This window comes from Ursus maritimus, unplaced genomic scaffold (assembly GCF_017311325.1).
Source record: "Ursus maritimus isolate PB19 unplaced genomic scaffold, ASM1731132v1 scaffold_8, whole genome shotgun sequence".
Classification (NCBI taxonomy): domain Eukaryota; kingdom Metazoa; phylum Chordata; class Mammalia; order Carnivora; family Ursidae; genus Ursus; species Ursus maritimus.
Genome location: NW_024426996.1, coordinates 25,874,813 through 25,897,447, shown reverse-complemented (window position 1 = coordinate 25,897,447; position 22,635 = coordinate 25,874,813). Strand labels below are relative to the sequence as shown.

At 34.2% G+C, this 22,635-nt stretch overlaps 1 protein-coding gene across 3 annotated transcripts in view; it reads right to left on the bottom strand.

Moving 5' to 3' along the window:
- Positions 1 to 1,144: 1,144 nt before the first annotated feature.
- Positions 1,145 to 22,635, bottom strand: part of ANKRD17 (ankyrin repeat domain 17) — a 154,892-nt gene continuing 133,401 nt past the window's right edge. For all 3 annotated transcript variants that reach the window (XM_008693327.2, XM_040625426.1, XM_040625427.1), the window contains 8 exons: positions 22,040 to 22,195; positions 19,722 to 19,871; positions 16,770 to 18,406; positions 12,835 to 13,032; positions 4,722 to 4,970; positions 4,012 to 4,190; positions 3,485 to 3,649; positions 1,145 to 2,806 (listed from right to left, as the gene is read on the bottom strand). In XM_008693327.2, coding sequence (XP_008691549.2) covers positions 2,747 to 2,806; positions 3,485 to 3,649; positions 4,012 to 4,190; positions 4,722 to 4,970; positions 12,835 to 13,032; positions 16,770 to 18,406; positions 19,722 to 19,871; positions 22,040 to 22,195 — 2,794 coding nt within the window. In that variant the 3' untranslated portion in view covers positions 1,145 to 2,746. The remainder of the gene's footprint in view (positions 2,807 to 3,484; positions 3,650 to 4,011; positions 4,191 to 4,721; positions 4,971 to 12,834; positions 13,033 to 16,769; positions 18,407 to 19,721; positions 19,872 to 22,039; positions 22,196 to 22,635) is intronic.

Below are 22,635 nucleotides of genomic sequence, written 5' to 3'. Positions count from 1 at the left end.
TTCAACTACTAATAAAATGACTTACTTTTGCAATAATAGTGAACAGAAGGGAAAAATATCCTTCACATGAATACTACAATAAATTTTTGTGAATACATTGATACATGTTGAAAACTCATGAAATGGGGATTCTGTTGGCTCTGGTAAACAAAATCATCTCTAAAATGAATTGGCTGGTATAAAAAGATTACACAATTGGGATATTAATTATTTTGCTACCTAAGGTGTGATCTAACCCAAATATTATTTCCAAGAGTTAAGTCACTTCTTAAAAGAATGAAAGAAAGGGGTGCATGGGTGGCTCAGTCAGGTAAGTGTCAGGCTCAGGTCATGATCTCAGGGTTGTGAAATCCAACCCCATGTATGGGCTCCATGCAGGGTGTGGAGCCTACTTAAGATTCTCTTCCTATTCCTTTGCCACCCGCCACCCTCAGCTCGTGGGCACATACTCTCTAGAAAAAAAAAAAAAAAATGAAAGAAATACATTATGTAGTCTGCCATTACACATACCATATACTTTCAAAAAGGGGGGGGAAAGACCTGCGTGGTCTCAAAAGCTTATGGGTTGGGTTTTTTTTTTTTTAATTTTTCAAATAAAATGCAATGCATTAAATCTGAAATATAAAAAATATATTTGAAAAATGTTCCTAATACAGACTTCTAAAATCATGGTATTGTACTCAACAAGACTGAGCTCCAAAACTAAATATGGAGCATGCAATCTATATCCCCCCATCCCATAGATTTAAAGTCAAGAAAATATATGTTCTTTTTTATTAAGACACCCCCATCTTAACAAATTCAGTTTTGTGAATCAACACAACTCGTGTTGTAATAAATACTGGGTGGTATCTATTATCTAGCAGGATTATTTTAATTATAATTAACACAGGGAAAAAATAAGCAAGAAATTATAGGATAGTGGCAAAAGTCATATATAAAATACTCTGTTAAATAGCATTACATACCTTTCTTAGTAAAGTGCTATAGTTCTATTTCATAGCTATGTTTGCAGGATATCATTTAGCTTTTCCCTTAAATTTGGTCATATCAACCATAGGTAACAAAACAAATTTATATAAGACCACCTCCTAAATTAAAAGATATAAATGTGTTGTTTACAAACTTCTAGATATGTCTGAGAAATCTTTTTACTCTTTATTCAGGCTACCAGAGTAAAGAAATCATTTCATTTACTTTATAGCCAAGGAACAGTATTATTAATATTATCAACTCTGGGTGATTTATCTGAATTTGAGTTTCACCACTGTAGGATTTGTTTAATTAAGAAAAAAAAAAGACAGATTGATGCATTCATTACTTCACTTTTATGCTTACTTTATGTTTCAACCATATAATTTATTTTTCCATATGAGAGAGGGTAGGACACATATTCTTCTTGGATATGTTATCGTTTATTGTTTCAAGTGAATGGAATAGATAAACCCCACTGAGTAGTTTAGTGTGGCCCTGTATCTTATATAACCAGGTTAAATGAAGACGTTATTTTGTATTCTGTATATTCATGTATACCATAAATTGTCTTAATGACAAATGCAAAATTTACTTTATTACTTGCCCCAAGTTAGCTGTTGATCCCTTTCACTGATAATATACAAGTATAGAGAATAAGAAGCCTTTAAAATTGGGGGGGTGAGATACTTTCCACTAAATTACTGAAAACTGGAATTTTTATGTTGGCTCTTGATGACTGGAAAGCCAATTTTAAGAATCAATATTATCCAATATAAAATAGTACACTGAATTATTTAACTATAAACAGTATAATAAGAGCTTGTATAAGCTGACTGGGAACCAGTGGTGGCTTTTTAAATTCTCAGAAAGACTACACATCTTATAGCTAGAAGAACCACAGGTGATGATGAAGGTGCTCCACTTTTCTGTAGCAGCCATTACAATAAAAATCTTCATAAAAAATTATTTCACGATCAGCAAGAGAATTTTACTGGTATTAGAGGTAAAGATGAGAAGAGAAGAGTAAAGAGAGAAGTGTGTATTAGTTTTAAAAGTGTGGCTAGGTAATAAAAAGACATGGAAAAGTGATAAATTTCTTCTATATGTGCCCTGCTGCAAACAAACTCAAAAGAGAGCAAGATGGGTATTTTAAAAGCCAACATCAGGAAACATCCACTGATAATGCCCATTGTTTTACTTTATACTTAAATTACACAAGCAGAAAAGTTATGCTTATTAATAGTTTAATGTATGAAGGAAACATCCAGATTTCTGAATATGAAGGTACATATCTCACATTAATTTAAGTCTACATAAAGTAGAGCCTCTATACTGACATATTGAAATTTACTTTCTGCTTAGCCTTTTCTGTTATGTAAACAATTGTACATTTATTTGCCATTCTAAAACTTCAGGATCAAGTTTACATAATTTTGCTAAATTTCCGTGTTTGCTCAGAAGCAGTTTACAGTACTAAAACCAACCAGCCAAAGAACAGCTTCAACAGAAAGTTATGTCCAAAGGGGAAGAGGGAAAGAAAAAAAAGAAAAACGATAAGAAAAATGCTAACTAAGGTAAAACGGATGTTGGTGGGGAATGGGCAGTCACCAATGTTCACAGAAAATAGGTCAGTTAGTAACTTCTTCTGCAAAAAGCCTACACACTTCAGTCAAGCACATCAGTAGAATGATTTGGGAGCATAAATTTTTTTCGGCCACTTGTGATTTCCTCTGAATGAAAAGGAATCTGCAGGCTAACAAGCTGATCCTCATCAGCCAAGCTGGTTCATATGCACACTGTTCATGTGAGGTGCCCATGGTCCAGTCCACACCTATGAATGTAGAACATGCATTTTATTAAGTATTATATATTTAATACATATTTGATTAAAACAAAGCTCTTAAAAACTAAGGAAGTGCTCTTAATATCTATGAGCTAAAATAGCTAAATCTCATTCAATTTGCACCATACTTGGAAACAGTGAAGAAAAACAATGATAAGCCACTTTTATTTGTTGTTTTCCTGCTTCTCATTTCTCAAACAGTATCTGATATATCATTGTTTTTTAAAAACCATTATCTGAATGCATACAGTAGACTGATGATTAAAGAAGGAAAATGAGTCAAAGATGTTAAGCATACACCAATATAAGCTAAAACATACTAATTACTAATCATTTCTGTAAATTTTTGGAGTTACAATATTATAATAAATAATCTCTAGACAGCCCTTTACATATCACTAGTAAATTTTGATGTATAAAGTTACAACACTCTGTAATTTAAAATCTTTTACTTACCATCTCCTACCCAATGAAATATATTATGCCTTTTATAATTTTGCTCCAATCACTACCATTTTCCATATCCTCCTGCTACATTAAATTTCTCTCAATTTCCTCAACTATCCAATATTCACCATACTCCCTCACTACCATGATTTACCTGTATCCTATTTGTCTTGGCATCTCATAACACTAAAGAAATGTTCCCTGAATGATCAGCCTTACCGTTTGAGGGCCATTATTTTCTGTGGAGCTTGAAACCATCTTTATCAGGGAGTTCCAAGAAGGGTCTGCAGCATGAGGGCCATTAAATATGGGTCCTCCAGCACCATCAGGAATAGGTGCTACTGGAGGAATCATTGCATTCCCATATACAGAGAAAGGCATACCCTTAAAAAAGGAGAAAACAAAAATTATGCACATAGTCATATCTTCAAGTCACTGCCCTCTTTTCCCAATATAATCCATAGCCTTAAAAATTAAACTTCATTTTATTTTGAAAAAGTATGTTATCTAGGTAATCTAAAAATTATTTTCCATCGTATGATTTCTTCTAGCATTGGACTATACATAAGCCTACTACAGCCAAAATATTTGGTCAAAAAACATTTCTCTAGCCAGCTTTCGATTTATAGTTACAGGCTGAAGCCCATGCATCATTTCACAAATACTTAACCACTTGGAAGTAAAATGAAGCTAATAATAAGAAAAACATTTAGAAATATGGAAGTGCTTATTTAAGTCACCATTACCCCAACTTTAGGAAAGTCCATGTATCCTGCAGGAACATGCTGATGGAATGTACCAGAAGGAGTTACAATTCCTGTACTCTCTCGCTCCATTGCTTGATGCTGTGAAAACACTCCTGGATCGGACATTGGCCTATGAATCATAGGATTTCCCATACCAGGGTTACACCAGTCTACTTTGTCTGAGGGAAAACAAAAAGGCAGAAAAAAATAGCTGGTGATCTTTAAAACCAGAAGACAGCAAAATAAAATATTTAATATAGTTCTACCTAAATTTTCCATATTAAATTGTGGACTCCTTCAGAATAATGACCTACTTTTCTATATTTACTGCAGTATTTCCATGTGTGTATGCAGCGATAGTACAATAGCCTAATAAAATAACCTAAACACTTTGTGTTACAAAAGAAAAAAAGCCAAGGTAAGATAAAAGCGAGAGAGTCCAAAAGAAAATATTAGCATCTTCTTAACATGATGAAATGAAGAGAGGAATATGCTTGCATTAGATAATTTTCAGAAAGCAATGACAAATTCAATGGGAGATTCCATGATAACAAAAAATGGCCTGAACTCTTAAAACTGATTAGTGAAAACCAAGAGAGATGAATACAGATCTTTTAAGAATGATTGTTAATTAAATATTACCTACAATATTTTAGTTAAATGCATAAATTAAAAACTTAATTTCTAGTAGTCAGGATAGCAGGTCTTACCTTGATTGCCACCAATCCCTTCAAAGGACCAGATGCCACTATGCCCTACTGATGTGGATAAATTACTCCCAATAACAGATGGAGCTGAAGTTCCAGTTTGCCTGATACGTGCAGAACGTTCAGTCCCAATAGGGACTGGAACTTTTCTGTCCTGAGAGACATTGCTGGGCTTTTCTGACCCTAAAGGTACTGATGATGGGGCAGGCGAAGGTGCACGAACTCCAGAGGATACTGACTGTGCAGGAGAATCTAGAGAAAAGATATTTTGAAATAGTATACATGTCATCTATAGAGGGTATAATTTTGTAAAACGAAATCTTACATTCTGAAGACACCTTATATATGTGTTCTGAGGAAAAATGAAATATGAGAATGATGTTTAAAAATTATGCATATTAAAATTTGGTTAAATTCCATGACTTTGCAGTCATTTTTTAATCTGATCCACGATTTTTCCATTTAGTTATGTGACAGCAGAATATGAAGATGTCTAACTACACATGTACTATAACCCATTAGGCTAATTATTATTTAAATAAGTGCTTGACACCGAGTAAATAAACACCACAGCAATGAGAAGACAATGTTTAAATTAAAAAGGCTAAACAACAACAAAATAGAGGTGGGGAAAATCATCCCTGTATTGGCAACTTCCAAGCTGTATTTCTTGAGAACACACATCCCTTGGTATGCTATGATGAAAACAAAGGGATTCAGGTAGCCAACAAATCTGGAAAATCTAACTTGAGAAAAACAAATAAGTTTCTTTAAATCAGAACTTCACAGAAACTTAATATGCTGATAAAATACCAACAGAGGTCTATGCCTCACTGCCCAACTTGTTTTGCTCTATCATGTATTACATGGGTATTCCACAGGACAAGCTTTTCAAAATGACAATTTAAGCTATACGTATCAAAACAAGGTAGGTTCTTAATATTTGGGAGTATTCTTTAGTGATTCAATTTTTTCAAGCACTAGAGAGAAGAAAAAACAAGAACCCAATTGTATTTCTTGTGAAAGGTTTAAATATCAATCATATTTAAATTTAAATAGGGTGTAAATGGTGGACCCTGAAGCTTAAAAGTCAAAAGAGTTACCTGCATATCTACAATTTACTCATAACTGCCTGACTGTATGCCCTGGGGATAGTCACTTAATAACACTTTTCCATTTAACCACCTTTTCTCATTTAAGTTTTCTGTGTGTGTGTGTGTGTGTGTGTGTATGTGTGTGTGTGTGTTCCTCCAAAGGGATTCTGATAGCTAATAAATTTGCAAAATCAATCTATCTATCTACACACACATACACATACACAAAAGCATAGTGCCTCTACTTCCCAAGGTACTTTTTAGGGAATCTGAAAGACAAAGAAAAATTCAGTAATAGTATTATTCTGAATATGCTTAAAAAAAGATTTGCCATATATATTTTAGAATCATACAGATTTGGAAAGTACTGTGGAGATCAATGTCATCTTACTAGTTGTTGCATAAGTCCATTTTGGCTAAACTGATAGTACCACTTCTCTCAATAAATTGTAGTAATATTATTAACTTAAAAAAAAGAATGTGAAGTACTTCATAAATTATAATTTATTATAAGGATATAGATATTATCAGGGAACAAAAACATGAAACTTACGAGTTTATATGCACAAGTAAACCAAGAGAACTATTAGTCTTTAATGAAAAATTAAAATACATCTTTTGTGATCATGGATCCATTAGCATCTCTTCACAGTATTACTTTTAGCAAATTACAAGAAAATAGAAAAGCCATTTTTGTGTCTTTGAAGCAATTATACATATTTCTAAATTCACCTTAAAACCACACCAGTATAAGAAGGAATTCTAAGATGGAGGTACTATAGCAGCCCAAGTTTTTATTCTTCCCAAATCTTTCTATAAAAACAAGCTTCCAAGTTAGCAAAGCCAAATACCCCTGGGTAACATCTGTAACAAATCTAACAAAATATGCAAGTGAATCGAAAGATACAAGTGAATGGGGACAAATCACCAACGGCTACAAGACCTCTGTGGTATCAGCATCTGTGTGGAAAGAAGCAATTCTCCAGCCCTAAGAACAGAATAGGAGAACAAAACAGTCAAAGGTACTCAAAGGAAAGCAGAGAGAAGGCCAATCTGAGAAAAGCAGGTGAAACTGGGAGAGTTCTGCCTTCGCATGGGTAATTGCAAAGGATTTACAAAAAGAGAAGAAGCTGGAGCAAGAGTGACCCTGTGAACTCTCAAAAATATCTGCTGAAGTCTCATCCCAGGATAAAGCCTCACACTGCTAAGAAGCTTCTGGGAAAGGATTCCAAGTTGAACAGGAAAGGGACAATAGAAGCAAAGCAAACACAAGATCCAGTCAAGAGTGACGCTGAGGTGGGGCTGGTGGGAGGGTAAGGATAACAAAGTCAGATTTAATAAAGTATTAAAGTCATATTTTTGCATACTTGCCTAAAAGACAAAATTCTAGAGTCTTTAAGCTAGAGAAGATACCAGATCCCCTTATCCCTTCTAAAAGTTCAGGAAAACTCATTTAATTTAAAAATGTAAAACAGAATAGAACTGCAGTCAAATTCCATACAAAGGTATTATATGAACTAAGAGATATGGACCCAGAACATCTTATAGATAAAAGCATGCCAAAAAGAAAGCTGTATTCTAATATTCCAAAGCTGTATCAGAAAGAAAGCTATACTCTAAAATTCCAATTTGAGCTAAAAGAAATGAAAGAAAACATAGGAAAGAATAGCATAATTCAGAATTAGTAAAACTGGAAGCATTGACAAAACTCAGGAAAGTAGTAGAAATGAAAGACTATTCCAGAAGGTGTAAACACAAGAGATAAATAAAGTTTTGGGTTTGTTTTTTAAACTATGTATTGAAAGGACACAATTACATACCTGAGAAGGATCAACCCAGAATAACTAATGCTAAGACAAAGTCAAAGGTAGCAAGCAGATAAGAAGGACGGATGGATAGAAGGACAGACAAATGAATTCTACCTCTCCCAGACTCATGCCTGGGAACCTGATCTATTGTCAGTACTAGATCTAGTTTCTCCTTCCTTTCCTGAATCCTTCCAAAAACAAAAGCAAAGCAAAGTAAAGCAAAATACCCTCCATATCGTTTAAATGAACGGAGAAACTAGGCCTGCCTGCTGACTAGTCCCATTTAAGAGATTCGCCCTCTTCACAGATTCTGCCATCTCACTAGCCATATTTTTATCAGATGACCGTGTTCTGCTTCCTCCCTGCAAGCTTACTGGACTAATGACAGGCATCTGATTGAAGAATGATCCATTTAAGGCTAGCAGCAATCTATGACTGACATGGCCTGACTTGAACATAGGAGGTAAGCAAATCATATTCCTCATTCAGAAAGGTACAATCGATAAACAAAGAAAAACTGGTTTAACTAACTATGAATTGAATCTTTGAGGACCATATACAAGATGAGATTATGAAGATGGCTAGGTGTAGAGGTAGTAAATAGAAGAGACTCACAAGACACAGACCTTGAGTCTGTCATAAATCCTCTACAGAGAGAGATGGAAAGAATAACTGGATGGCTCTGAAGATGGCCCTGGATCAAATCCTGCACGGTTCTGCAGATGGTCCTGTACAGCTTTTTTTAAAAGTCACACCATTTTCCTTGAGATTCCTCTGGTGGGTCTATGTTCCGTGTCATGAAAAGTGCCAAATTGTTATAATTTCTTTTCTCATCTCTAAGTATATAATTAGGGGGGAAAAAAGCAAACTTTAATTCAGAGCCAGTCATGTTGTTTTAAAATATGCCAGCTTATATACTGAAGAAAAAACAGGTTTTAGAAGTTTTGTGGGGTCTTTTACAATTTTGGGAACCTTCTTTAAAAAAAGAATACCAAACTGCAAACACAAAATTAGGTATAGGACCTTGGCAGGGCCCCTTGCAAATAAGTTACCCTGAAGCTGAAGCTTCATTGGCTTCATGGTAAATCCACTTCAGTTTTGAAATGACAACAGGTTCTGAATACAAATTGAAAGAGCAATGCGACTTACAAATTTAAAAAATGCTCCCGCAGGAAGATTACACTGTACTTTCTTCATGCTTCTGTTCAGTGTTTATTAAACTACAGTAGATCATCCAGATGAATGTGGTTGGTCATAACTAGCTTACAAAAAATTTTTAAAAGTTACAGAAAACAGAATAGAAAATACCAGCATGAACATACATTATAAGGATAAGTACTGTTTTGTAAATGTATTATTTCAGCTACACACATACACATGTCCTGGGTCACAATGTAAAATTAGTTTCTTCCTTTCAAAATTATGTTTTTATTGCTTTTTGATCTGATAACAGTTTTATAAGGACTGAATGTCAAAATGGCCCATTGACTAAATCAGCCAAGAATTGAAACTCATAGACCACAGCCAGTGATCAGTAACCAATGCATGAGCTGGTTGAGTGTGGGTAGGATAGATCTTAGCAGTTTGAGTGGAGTAAGGGCTCAGGTGATCTCTGCCCAGCCTTTACATGCAGAAGGTTCTTGGGCATCACCAATCTGTTGTACTGGGGCCTAAAGAAAGGACTTTTGCTTTCTAAAAAAAAATTTTAAAGGAAGGGGCCTGTGTCCCCCACATTCCAACTTAATTTGCCAAGATCCTAATATCATATCTTCATGTCCTAAAGGAGAGGAAGTGAGAAGAGGGGCAGATTATATGGAGAAATATGACAGAACCTGTTCAAGTACATAAAACCAGACAAATACATTATGAAAAGTAAGTCACATGCTTCTGCAGGTAGTTCTACAACAGCATCCAGAACGGTAACTTTTAAGGAAAGTGTCTAGATAAATAATAAAAACAAAATTTTGAAAGACTACAATAAATGAAAATACAAAGTTACATTTATGTGAACAGATTACCTAAAAAGAGTTGAAAGTCTAACAAAAAAACTAAATGGCCATTAACAAGTAACAGTATTAAGATTTATACTAAGTGAGGAAAGTGCAGACTAATTAAAAGTTTAGTATTAGAGGTAAAAGTGAAGAGTCTTGCCTAAATCAATCACTTTAATGACTGCAAAACAATGACTCGACTTACAATTCCTTCTACATATGAGTTGTCCTTATACTACAAGAGAGTTCCCTTCCTTTTAAAATTATAAATTCTTAAAAAAAATTTGAAAAGTTAAAAAAAATTTTAAATCTTAATCATTATGGACTTATGGATTCTTATTTTATCCAATAAGCTGCCATTATTCACTTTGGTGGTCAATTTTTCCTGAACTTGGCCAGTGGGAGATCCTTTAAAGCTACCTTGTGTGTCCTGATATGTCCCCACCATTTTGAGCACTTAATTACTCTCTGATACCATAAGACTTTGTAGCCTCATGATATGCCCCAACTCTCAAATCAGCTACTTCTTGAAGAAAGCCTTGTTTCTTTCAGTGGACAAAAGTATTTAACAGATGGATGTGGACACTGGATGTGCTCACTGTTGCTTAAAACTAATTGTTTCTAGGCCCTTTTTATAGATAGATAAGCTGGTGGGAAAATAGCAATTTCATGATTCACTCCTACATACAGGTAATTGAAAAATCATGAATTCACACTGATCCTCTAATTCTAATCCAATTCTATAGGGTTCTTCTTTGTCTTACCCCATTTCACATCTCTTCTTCTCACAGTGAGGACCATGGATTACATCATTGGGATACTACTTCCCAATCCTACAATAAACCCCATAATTTTAGAATTGCTTATCCATTACATTATAAAAATCCAATGTCCTAAGTAAATTGAAGATTTGTTTGAAATCTATTTGTCTTCAGACTGAGGGTATATTAAGGACTACGGTTTAAGAGGGTTTTTTTTGGATTGTTTTCTTTTGGTAGGTTTATGTTAGTAACTTGAGACACAGATAAGCTTGTTTCCATTTATGCTCAATTTTAGGGTTTTTCCCTTCATCAAAGTTGATTTTTTTTTGGAATTTATAAACATTAACCTGGTTACAAAAGCAAAACTATTATTTTCACTCAGACAAGTGCTACTTCTTCCCCCATCCCTTACACTCTGTCTCAAAGTCTGACGAAGAATAAGAACACAGTGTCAGAGAACCTCTCTACAGATTACTTATTAATTACAAAGGGAAAAATGATAATTTGACAGTACAGAAACCTGGCATACATGATCTTAACCAAATGATCAAAGTTAACAGCACCAATAACAGTACAAACTAACATATTATGCAATATCATATACTGAAAGAAGGATACAACATTGACTATATAGTAATATTCCTGCCAAAAACACATAACCTAAATTTAATCATGAAGAAATATCAGAAAAACAAAATTAAGGGGAATTTTACCAAACCCATATAACCTTCCAAAGTCTTTCTTTGAAAGACAAAGTTAAGATTGAAGGAACAGTTCCAGATTATTTCACACTAAAAAGACACGGAATTGAATGCGACTTGTGATCCTAATTTGAATCTTGGATGAGAGGAAATAATAAACGTGTTATCGGGTCATTTGGTGAAATGTGAATATGGACTGTTAGATAATATTGTCCAATGTAAAATTTGCTGAATTTGTTAACTGTACCATAGCTGTGGAAGACAATGTTCTTGTTTTTAAGAAATATTATCATTTAGAGTATTCAGGGGAAAATAGCTTGATATCTGCAACTAACTCTAAAATGGTACAGAAAAAAATTCTCTACGAGGAATGTGGCAACATGTTAACAATTGGTGAATATGAGAAAAATATACAAGGGTTCTTTGTATTATTCTTACAAGTTTAAAATTATTATTTTTTTTTAAGTTACTTGAGAGACACAATCTAATGTAATACGTTTACCTTGAGTGATTCATGGTTCAAAGGGGAAAAAAATCTATTAAAAATGTTTTAGGACAATTGGGGATATTTGAATAGGGACTGCATATGACATGATATTACTAAATTAATATTAATACATTAGATATTTGATAAATGGTATTGTGGCTGTGTAAGAAAAATGTCCTTATTTTTAAGATGCACACTAAAGTTTTTAGGTCTTAAGTGTTATATCTGAATCTTACTTTCAAATGGTTCAACAATAAAAAAAGGAAAGAGATAAAATAGAGCAAATGTTTAAAAAATTGCTAATTTTAAGGAAGTACCAATTGAAAGGAATATGGATGCTTCTTAAAGTATTCTTTCAACTTCTCTGTAAGTTTGAAAATTTCTGAAACTTTTTGAAACAAAAAGTTGTTGGAATGCATCAATGAAAATTTTAATGAGTTCAATGACATTCTGTATCAGTTAGCAATGTATTAGAAAACCTAACCTATACTGCTTGCATTGTTAAAAAAAAGCACAATGTTTTTCAACAAAAACAAAAATCAAATGAACATAAAACCAAACCAAAAAAAAAAAAAAAAACAACAAAAACAAACAAAAAAAAACAATGAAAAGCCCACACACTGAACTTATAGGGCAAAACAACCTATCATATTTCGTGAGCTTCATCCAACAATTTCTGAGTTTATTTCCTAAAGTAATAAACATTAATATCAATAAGTATGTTTTTATTATGCTTAAAAACATTCTCTGCTTCTGAGAATCCATTCTATTTTGAAGATTAACTACCAAAAAATATCAGGTTAACACTTTTCAATGAGCAGTCATGTTGCAATTTTAACTCCTTTTCTCCCAATTCCTATTTTTTCATGAATAAGAAAATAAAAAATTATCCTTATTTTTACATATAAATAGGTGAATATATCTTAAGGAATCTGTTTATTCCTATGATGGTTTAATTTCAGCTCAACATACTCAGTAGACACTAACCCCGATCTGTTATATATGTAGGGATAAAAATTAATTTTAAGAGGAGTAAGAAAAAACTAAGCAGGTAAAATCACTCAAAAATCACGATGTATTTCAGACTTTTTAATCATTTTCTATTTACAAAAATGTTGGCTCCTCTGTTCCCATTTCATTAGTCTTGATATATTCAAGACTTGCTCATAGCTCTTAACTCATCTTTACTTTGTCTTTTCCCACTTAAAACCTTTTGCTTTTAAGAAAACATATATACAAACTCCTCTTATGGAATTACAATGTATAATACTCACCATTTGATGCTGATGAACATGGAGTCAACAAACTAAGTGGGGAAAAATGTTGTCTGTTAAAGTTAGCAGCTGTGGGTGCTCCTCCGAGGGGTGCCCCAGGTCCATACATTTGACCTCCTGAAAGGTTTGAGGCGAAGTTTCCCAAATGTGTAGAAGAAGGTGTTACAGAACCATATGGCGAGTCCATATTGACAATACCTATAATTAGAAGATAATTTATAATTGTTACCTGTAGGAGAAAAAAATTTAAAAAAACCTAAAATTCCAAGAAGTCCCCAATACCCCCAAAATATTGTAGATGGCTAAAAAAATTTCTCTTTACGAATTTATTCTTCCAGTCTATTGACTTGTCATTTCCCCCTCAATAAAGATAGCTATAAACAAAGAACAATTATCAAAGAAAATTATTTTTCTATTTAATTTTAATATCTGATATTTTAATCAGTTGTTATAGAATACATGTAGATTTCATATCAACACTGGAATTTAAATAGGCTTAATGGCCAAGGAATTACATAAAAATTTATCTTTAAAAAAACTTGGCAGGGAGGGAGGGAATGATTAGGCAAAGCACAGACAATTTTTTAAGACACTGAAAATACTTTGTATGATACTATACTGGTAGATCCATGTCATTGGACATTTGTTCAAACCCACAGAATGTACAACACCAAGAGTAAACACTAATGTAAACTATAGACTCCGGATGATAATGATATATTAATGTAGGTTCATCAATTCTAACAAATGTACCACTCTTGGTGGGGAATGTTGATATTTGAAGAGGCTATGCCTGCTGCGGGCAGGAGGTATTTGGGAAATCTCTGTACTTTTCTCTCAATTTCCTCTGTACTCTTCTGTGAACCTAAATGTGCTGCTATAAAAAAAAATAAATAAAGTCTTAAAAAAAACTACAGAGGAAAAAAACATGTCTATACTTCTACGATGGACAGATCTGATGATCAGCACTTATAAGCGGCCATTCTTTGCATAGATAATAGTGAAACAATCTTCACTAATGTCTCCTGATGTAATGCAGTATGAGGTTCAAAACATCACCCATCTGATGTTTCTGCCAAAAATATTTGACCTGAATGTAATCATGGACTTAGGAAACAGATGAATCTAATCTAAAATATGGGACATTCTTCAGAACAACTGGACTCTTCAAAGGATTCAATGTCAAGAAAAACAACGGAAGGTAGTAAGATATTTTAGACTGGGGGAGACCTCAGAGACATAACAGCCAAAAGCAATGTGTAAACCCTGACTGAATCTTGGATCAAGAGGAAAAAAAAAGAAACATACAGGCATAATGGATATATTTGGGATGATGGGTGGTATTGGGTGGTATTGTTGAATTAATTTTCTTGAGTGTAGTAATAGTGATGGAGCTGTAAAGGCAAACATGCCTGTTTTGTTGACCTGAATCGAGCAGTATTCCCTTGCAACGGACTCTAAAATTAAACTTCAATGCTAATTTTGGCTCTAATCAACTGTACACCCCCCCAAAACCTCATCTCCCTTACAGAGCTGGCCTTTTTTCTATGCTTTTCCACAAAATAAGAATTTATTTCTTTTTTCTTTGAATCTTAATTTTAGTCTTTCTCAACACCGTACCTAGATTTCATATTTTCTGAAAAGTGAAGTATTTTCAATAAATTTCAATTATTATAAAAATGAAATATAAAAATATTTCCAGTATATTAGCATATATAATGCTCTTTTCAAATTAAATTATATTTATTCTAATATTTTAGTATTCAAGAGAAATTATGTTATTTTGAAAGTACACATAAATATTTCAATCAGCCCCCAGCAAAGAAATATTTACTGACCATGTTCATTACACTGTATTCACATGTCACAGAAATAGGCAAAAATAATATCCAGTCCATATTAAATCTAGAAATTTTTAATCCCAGAATGTCATCTCTTCAATAACACAGATCAGGTTGGCAACCTTTCTGCAAAAGGCTAAATAGCAGTATTTTCAGGCTATCATTACAGCATGAAAGTAGCTATAACACAATATGTAAATGACTGGGCATGGCCGTGTCCCAATAAACTTTATTTATGAAAATTGAAGTTTTAATTTCCTATTTTTTGTGTCATGTATTATTATTTAAAAAAAATTTTTTTAAGTCATTAAAAAAATCTTACACTATTATTGAATCTCAATTTTAAAAAGTTACAAATGTAAAAACAGGCAGCAGGCCACATTTGGCCCACGGATGATAGTTTGTCTATCTCTGGCATGGCTTATCTTTAATTACTTGAAATGTTCATATTAAAACACATAGCTCTAGATGCAACTTGGTATCCTGGACTGCACACTGCAACAGAAAAAGAACATTATTGGAAAAACTGGTGAAATCTGAATAAAGTCTAGTCTAGTTATACTGTAACAATTTTAATTTCCTAGTTTTAATAAAGGATTACATAAAATATTTACAGTAGGGGAAGTTGGGGTAATTATAGAAGAACTCTTCCATAAATCTAAAAACATTTCAGAGTAGAAAATTTTTAAAAAAAGCAATCACTCAAAACCAGGAGATCTTTAAATCCTCTATAAATATCAGCATTGTCCAATAGAACTTTCTATGATAATGGATACATTTGATATCTGTATTGTCCATTACGGTAGCCACTAGCCATATGTGCTTATTAAGCGCTTGAAATATGGCCAGCTTAGAGCCCTTATAGAAAACACTACGGAGATTCCTCAAAAAATTAAAAATAGAACTGGTATATATGATCCTACAATTCCACTTCTGGAAATACATCCAAAGGAAACAAAAGCACTAACTCAAAAAGATATCTGCATTCCTATGTTCATAGTAGCATTATTACAATAGCTAAGACATGGAAACAACTGAAGTGTATGTGGGCACACCCATACACACAGGAATATTATTCAGCCAGAAAAAGGAACAAAATCCTGCCATTTGCAACAACACGGATGGCCCTTGAGGGCATTGTGGCAAGTGAAATAAGTCAGACAGAGAAATGACAAATACTATATGATCTCACCTATGTGAAATCTAAAAACAAACACACACATTCATAGAAAAAGAGATCAGATTTGTGGTTACCAGAGGTGGGCAGTAGGAGGAAGGGAAACTGGAGGAAGGTGATCAAAAGACATAAACTTCCAGTTATAGGGTAAATCAGTACTAGGGATGGTACAACATGATGACTATAGATAACAATGCTGCATGTGTATGAAAGATGTTAAGAGAGAGTAAAATCCTAAGAGTTCTCATCACAAGGAAAAATAATTTTTTTTCCTTTTTTCTTATTGTATCTATATGATGATGGATGGTAATTAAACTTACTACAGTAATCATTTCACAATATATGCAAGTCAGACCATTATGTTGTATACCTTAAACCTATACAGTGATGTCAGTTTTATTGCAATAAAATTGGAAAACAATTTTTTAAAAAATGGCCAGTTTGACTGAGAAGAAATTTCTAATTTTATTTAATTTTAATTTAAATAGCACATATGATTAGTAGCTACCTTATTAAAACTATATGGCTCTATATTTTTCTCATTATTTTTAAAACAAAGAAGAAATGAAATCAAATTTTGAAAAGCTTTATTATTTTTTAAATAAAACAAACTTTTCATGGCATTATCTTATTAAATTTAAACCTAATAGACTTAATTTCAGAGAGGAAAATATACCTGATAAGGAAATTTATTTATGGGAAAATCAAGATAAAATCCACTGCGGCTTCTAAAAAGATTTTTTTTTTTTAAATGCTATACTCAACACATCTAATACGCAAACAGCATTTGAGGTAAGTAAATTCAACAATCTCTACCTGGCCCAGTCATAGAGTAAAAAAATTAGAAAAGTGACCAAAAGTTTTTCTATCACTTGCATAAATCACAAGCTGCAGAATGTGAGAAAACACGAACTCACCTGAGGGACTTGGAGCGGGTCTCTGTAATGGTGGTCTAAAACCTGGAGCTTTGGAAGTATCAGACTGATGTAAAGGATCTGAATTTGGCAAATATGAGGATTTTCCTGATAGCATAGATTCTGGTGTTGACTGAGATGAAACAACAGATCCTCCCCAGAAGGCATGAGCAGAAGTAGGGCTGTTTTCGAACAATGTGCTGAAGGGCCCAAATGGTAAGGGAGCACTGAAATTGGGAGCAATAGGCTTATTTGCTGGATGTACTGAATTTTGACAAGCACTTTGTGTACTTAAGGTTGAAGGTAGCTGGACAGAAGAGGGAACACTGTGAGGTCTTTTAATGTGATTGACACTGAGGACTGCAACAGATGAATTTTGCACTGGAGCTGGATTCTTGTGAGGGGCAGTTGTGCCATGAGAGGGTGGTCTAATAGCAGGGGTTTCCATTTTAGGAGCAGGCTGGGAGCATCCCATTTGTGTCTGAGGCATAGGGTAAGTCACTGGGGCAGTAGAAGGCACCGCCACTGGAGCAGAACTTGTTGTTGCTAAAGGAGGAACAGTCATTCTAACTTCCGGGGGAGGAACCTGAGACTGCTGAAGAGGTGGTCTTGGCTCCTGAGAAACAGATCCCGGAGGTTGTTGCTGAGTAGAATGAACTGATGAACTCCCAGAAGAACTGCTGCTGTTTGAAAGTCTACTGTTTGTTGTTTCTACTACTGGTGGACTACCTGCTTCCTGTTCAGAGGAAGATGCCCCTTTATTTGGAGATGCTGTTCCACAATCCAAAGGGCTGTTTCTAGAAACCCCTCCTGACTGGGCTGGTGGTGATGGGGAAGATGGGGATGATACTGGGTAGTGTTCTTTGGCAGTAGGCATAGGATATGTGGCATTTGTGGGTGCAGTGCTGTTGTTGCTTGCTGTGGTTGTGACTGTCGTTGTGGTGGCATTGGATGTCTTCACAACTGTGACAAAAAGCTGCCTTCTGACAGAAGGTGAACTTGGACTGCCATTTGTAGATGTACCAGGCACCGTTGAAGCTGATGAACTGGTTGTAGTTGTTGGACTTGAAGTTAAAGAACCTGCTGAATTCACCTGAGAACCACTGCTATTCTGATTGCTATGGCGAGGCACCATGTGAGGCTTAGGCGAGTTAGTAGCTCTGGCAGGGCTCAAAGGCCTGACAGGAAAAGGACCCCAAGTGGATTGAGCTGGTGGAAAAGTACCTCCAAAGTGGGTCATGGGCAACCTTGGTGGACGGATCTGCTGGAAAGTCTGAGCAGCAAGCAAAGCATGTGCAAACTGTGGAGGAGGATATGCTAATGGAAGAGAAACTGGAAAACCAGGCCTCACATTATTCACTGGGTTCTTAATGGTTTTATGAGTAGATGCAGAAGAAATTGCAGGCACAGTGAGTGCTGTGGCAGTTTGAGATGTTGATGACAGAGCTACAGTCGTCATTTTAATTCCCATTAAGGAACTGTTAGCAGCAGTGGTGGTAGGTGCTGATGACCCTATTTTGGAATTTGCTGAGGAGCTTTTCAAACGATTCTTTGGGATAAGTTCATCAATTTCTTTGTCTGGATCCTTGATCAGAGCATTGATCAACTGAGTTGCTTGTCTTGTTGATTCAGTGCCACCCCTATAAATTGACCAAAAAAAGAAATTAGGCCCAAGTTTCCCTACTTTCTAATAGGTGAAGCCTAAATTCATTTGTGTACGTGCACACATACACACAGAGAATAACAAAAGTTAGGCAGCAGTTTTCTGACTACTCTTGAGATATTCTGCAAAGCAATAAACTGTCCTGATGTGCCACTATATTTTTCAAAGGGATAGTAAATGACTTTTCAAAAATACATTTTACTATTGTTTCCTTAGACTAAGAAGTCCTTTTCCTACTATAAAATAGAAAAACCACTATACTTCAAAGCCTATGTAATCCATAATGATTCCATAAAGTCAAACAGTTGATCAATGTTAAAAGCAATATAAGTAAACAAAGAACTAAAAAAAAAAAAAACTGAGTAAGAAAATAGTATTTTATTTTAAATCCTGGTACCTAAGATGACCCCATCTATGACTCATCTCTGTTAATAGAATGATTCTTATAATTCCTCTGGAAAGATGTCTCAAAATGAGAGGAATCTTGACAATGCTAACAATGGCCATAAAGTCAAACCCTAGTGTCAGATCTTCAGGAAAATATTTGATTGCAAAGAAAGCCTTACGGAAACCCTAAGGGGAAAATTACTTATAAAGGATATCTGCTTCCCTCTTCTCTAGATAAGGCAGGTTGTGACTACTCACCTATCCCAGGAGAGGGAAAAACAGGATAGGAGAGGAGGATAAATACTCAATAGAAATGGCTAACTGCTTCCTTTGAATTAGGCTATGTAACTATCATACCATGCAATGCGGCACCTGCCTCTCACAACCAAACTTATGATTTCTTAGAATATCATATCTTTATTTTAAGGGTATTCAGATACAAACATATCACAACACAAATATCCACTTCAGATTTATATCATGACTGAGCTCATATTCTAAGAATAGAATCTCAAAAATAATAAATCTCAAAAGTCAATAAGGGGAAAAAGGGAAAACTACTGCTTAAAATGGGTGAGAAACCTATTCCTTCTTAAAAAGTCTCAATAAAATTTTAAGAATGTCATATGAACAGTTTACATAAGGAAAAGATTATCTAAACCTTTGTCACACACACACAGACACACAAGAAAAGTTCCTTGAAAGCCCTTTGAAATATTTCACAAGAGCACATGAATTAGAAAAAAAAATTATAAAGGTTATCTTCTCTCATACTAATCAAATTCCCATTTTAAAAAGTATCTTATTAAACACAAAGTTCCACTGAAAACTCAAAATACTTATATTTCATTAAGGTACAGTGCAATAAAACACAAAGGAAGAAAACATAAGAGACAAAGTTTTGCCTTATAGTTATTATCCGGTCTCCTGTCTTGTCTTTCTGCTTATCAATATCAATGTGTGCACCAGTGAACTCCCGAATAGCATTAATATTACAGCCTCCTCTTCCAATCACTCTGGATATCACAGTTGACGGAACAGATACTTTCTTTGACCTGTTTAAAAGTTGCAAAGATAAATTAAGATTTATCATTAGTATCAGTGGTTATGATTAAAATATGAGGAGAGGGGCTTATTAAAATACATTTCTGTAAATACAGAATAGATTATTGTTGAGTCAGCCTCTTCTACCTATTCTTACTCTAGGTGATAAAAGGCAACTAGAATGACAGAAGACAGAGAGAGACAGTGAGAGAGAGCATGTGAGCAAGTGTTTTACCACAGCTTCTCATCTCATTACCAAAGATGGTTTGGTTTTTTGACTTTCATCTTTCATTAATATCTATAAAGCACATACTATGTAGACATGCACTGTGTTAATGCAAATACTAATTGCAAATAAGATAAACATAGGTTCCTGCCCACATATACTGACTACGTAGACAGCAAGCAGGAAAACCACACCACCATGCCATAAGTGCTCTAATAGGGTATCATAAAGACACACCGGTTGGGGCACCTAATCCAGCCTGAGCAAACAAGAAAGGCTTCTTGTGGGCACTTCTGGGTGTCTGACTCACATTCTTTTTATTCTCTAATATATAACTGAAAGGATGATATTAAAAATGCATTGTTTCCTTTCATTCTTTTAGAGGCATTAAAATGATTATCCACCAACGTGGAAACTTGTTAAAAGACGTTTAATCGTGTGAGGACAGAGAAGAACCTGCTGGAATTTCAAAAAAGCAAAACCTGTCTAACATTTGCAAAACTGCTTTACAATTCTAAACATTCACATTTCAGAAAAGGTACATACACATTTCTGACCAGCCTAAATTAAAGGATGCTTCTAAAAGAAATACAGTACAATTCTCAATAAAGAGAATGAGCTAAGTATGCTTTATTGAACAAGCAAATTACTCATTTAGAATGGTAGATTAAATATTAAATTAAAATGTTATATTTTTTACAAGGTAAGCTATGACCCCTGCCCTTTTATATACATAACTAAGTTACCTGATATTTCCTTTTTCTCTAAAGAGCAAAATAATCAGTCAGCGATCAGTATTTTCAAATTAGTTAAGAATTTCTTAGTATACCACAGTATAAAATATATGCAGAAAAATTGAATTACCTTATTTCTGGACAGATAGGACTCTAATGTTGTGATTGATTTCGGTTAGTTCAACAGAGTGTGTATACATGAATGAGTGTGTGTGTGTGTATGTGAATGAATATGAGATAGACAAACAGAGACAGATGAAGATAGAGATGGTGGTAGGGGGGAGACTTCGGTTAAAAATATGAAAAAAAAATGTATAGTGCATTTTGGGATTAACAGGAATAAGTCTGGTTCATTACAGCTCTTATTTCAAATAATCAAAAGCTTAAATTTTTGTTGGAATTTCTGGGAAGTTCTTTAAAATAGATTATTAAAGATTTACAATAGATCCTCTGTGGTATCTTCCCACCTTTTATTTATTTATTTATTTTTTAAAGATTTTATTTATTTATTTGACAGAGAGACAGCCAGAGAGAGAGGGAACACAGCAGGGGAGCGGGAGAGGAAGAAGTAGGCTCCCAGCGGAGGAGCCCGATGTGGGGCTCAATCCTGGAACGCCGGATCACGCCCTGAGCCGAAGGCACACGCTTAACGACTGCGCTACCCAGGCGCCCCATCTTCCCACCTTTTAGTTTGAGATACTATTTTACTTTTTGATATACATAATTCAAAAAATCCCAAGCAAATATAACTAAATATTTCAGTCCTAAAATCCTTTAAATAAAGGCATCCTGTGGTTTAAAGACAACAATAGTTTAAAACCAATACTTACTCATTCTTCAAATATTTACAAGTATGTAAAAGATACCACATACTGGGCTCTGAGATTACAAAGTTGAGTAAGACACAATATCACCTTAAAAGAATTTAAATTAGTTCTCTACCAAATAGCAATACCTGGGGGTCAAGCAAATATCACAATCATCCATGTAATTTTTTCATAAAGTCTATGTACTTTTTATGGAAAATCTCCTAATTTTATAAGTACTAATACCTTTTTTTTTTTCCATCTAAAATATGGTGTATGCTATCTCTGTTGGCCAAATTCAGCCTTGGGCCACCAGTTTGTTTGCAACCTTTGGAATAATTGGAGGAATCTAACGGTAAGGTAAACAACACCTCACATAAAAAAATGAGAAAAACAAAGAAACAATCACTCACCTTCTTACAACTTCCTTCCATCCTTCTTCCCTCTTTTGTCCACGCTTAGGACTTGCTACTGTTAACTTCCCATTTGGAGAGGAAAGGGGAGATGGACCAGATTTTGTGCAAGTAGACAGAGAATTACTGGTTACTTCACTGATAGTCTCCGATAATCTTTAACAGAGGAAGGAAAATACATTAAATATAGAACAAAATAAATGATAGAGGCAATCTATTACCTACTTTTATTCTTTTACTTATTTTTGGAATAAATATGGTAAACGAATGAGGAACTTATTTCTCACTTTTCAATATTTAGCATAACATGAAGAGCCAATCAGAGCTCAAAATTAGCAGGGCTGAATTATAATAATAATTATAATCTGAGAAACCATAATCAATACTTTTCGTGGACTAAAATTAAACAACCAAAATAAAGAAGTTACATAGTAAAAATAATTTTATCTTTCATTAACACAAAACTTCAAAAATAGCTTATTTTTCAATTAAAATGAAATTGTGGCTTCTTTAGCACAAAGAAAAACCCTTGTTTTTCCAGTTGTTAATTTGCTTTCTTTACTAAAATATTCAGCAACAAAGAATCTCATGATGAT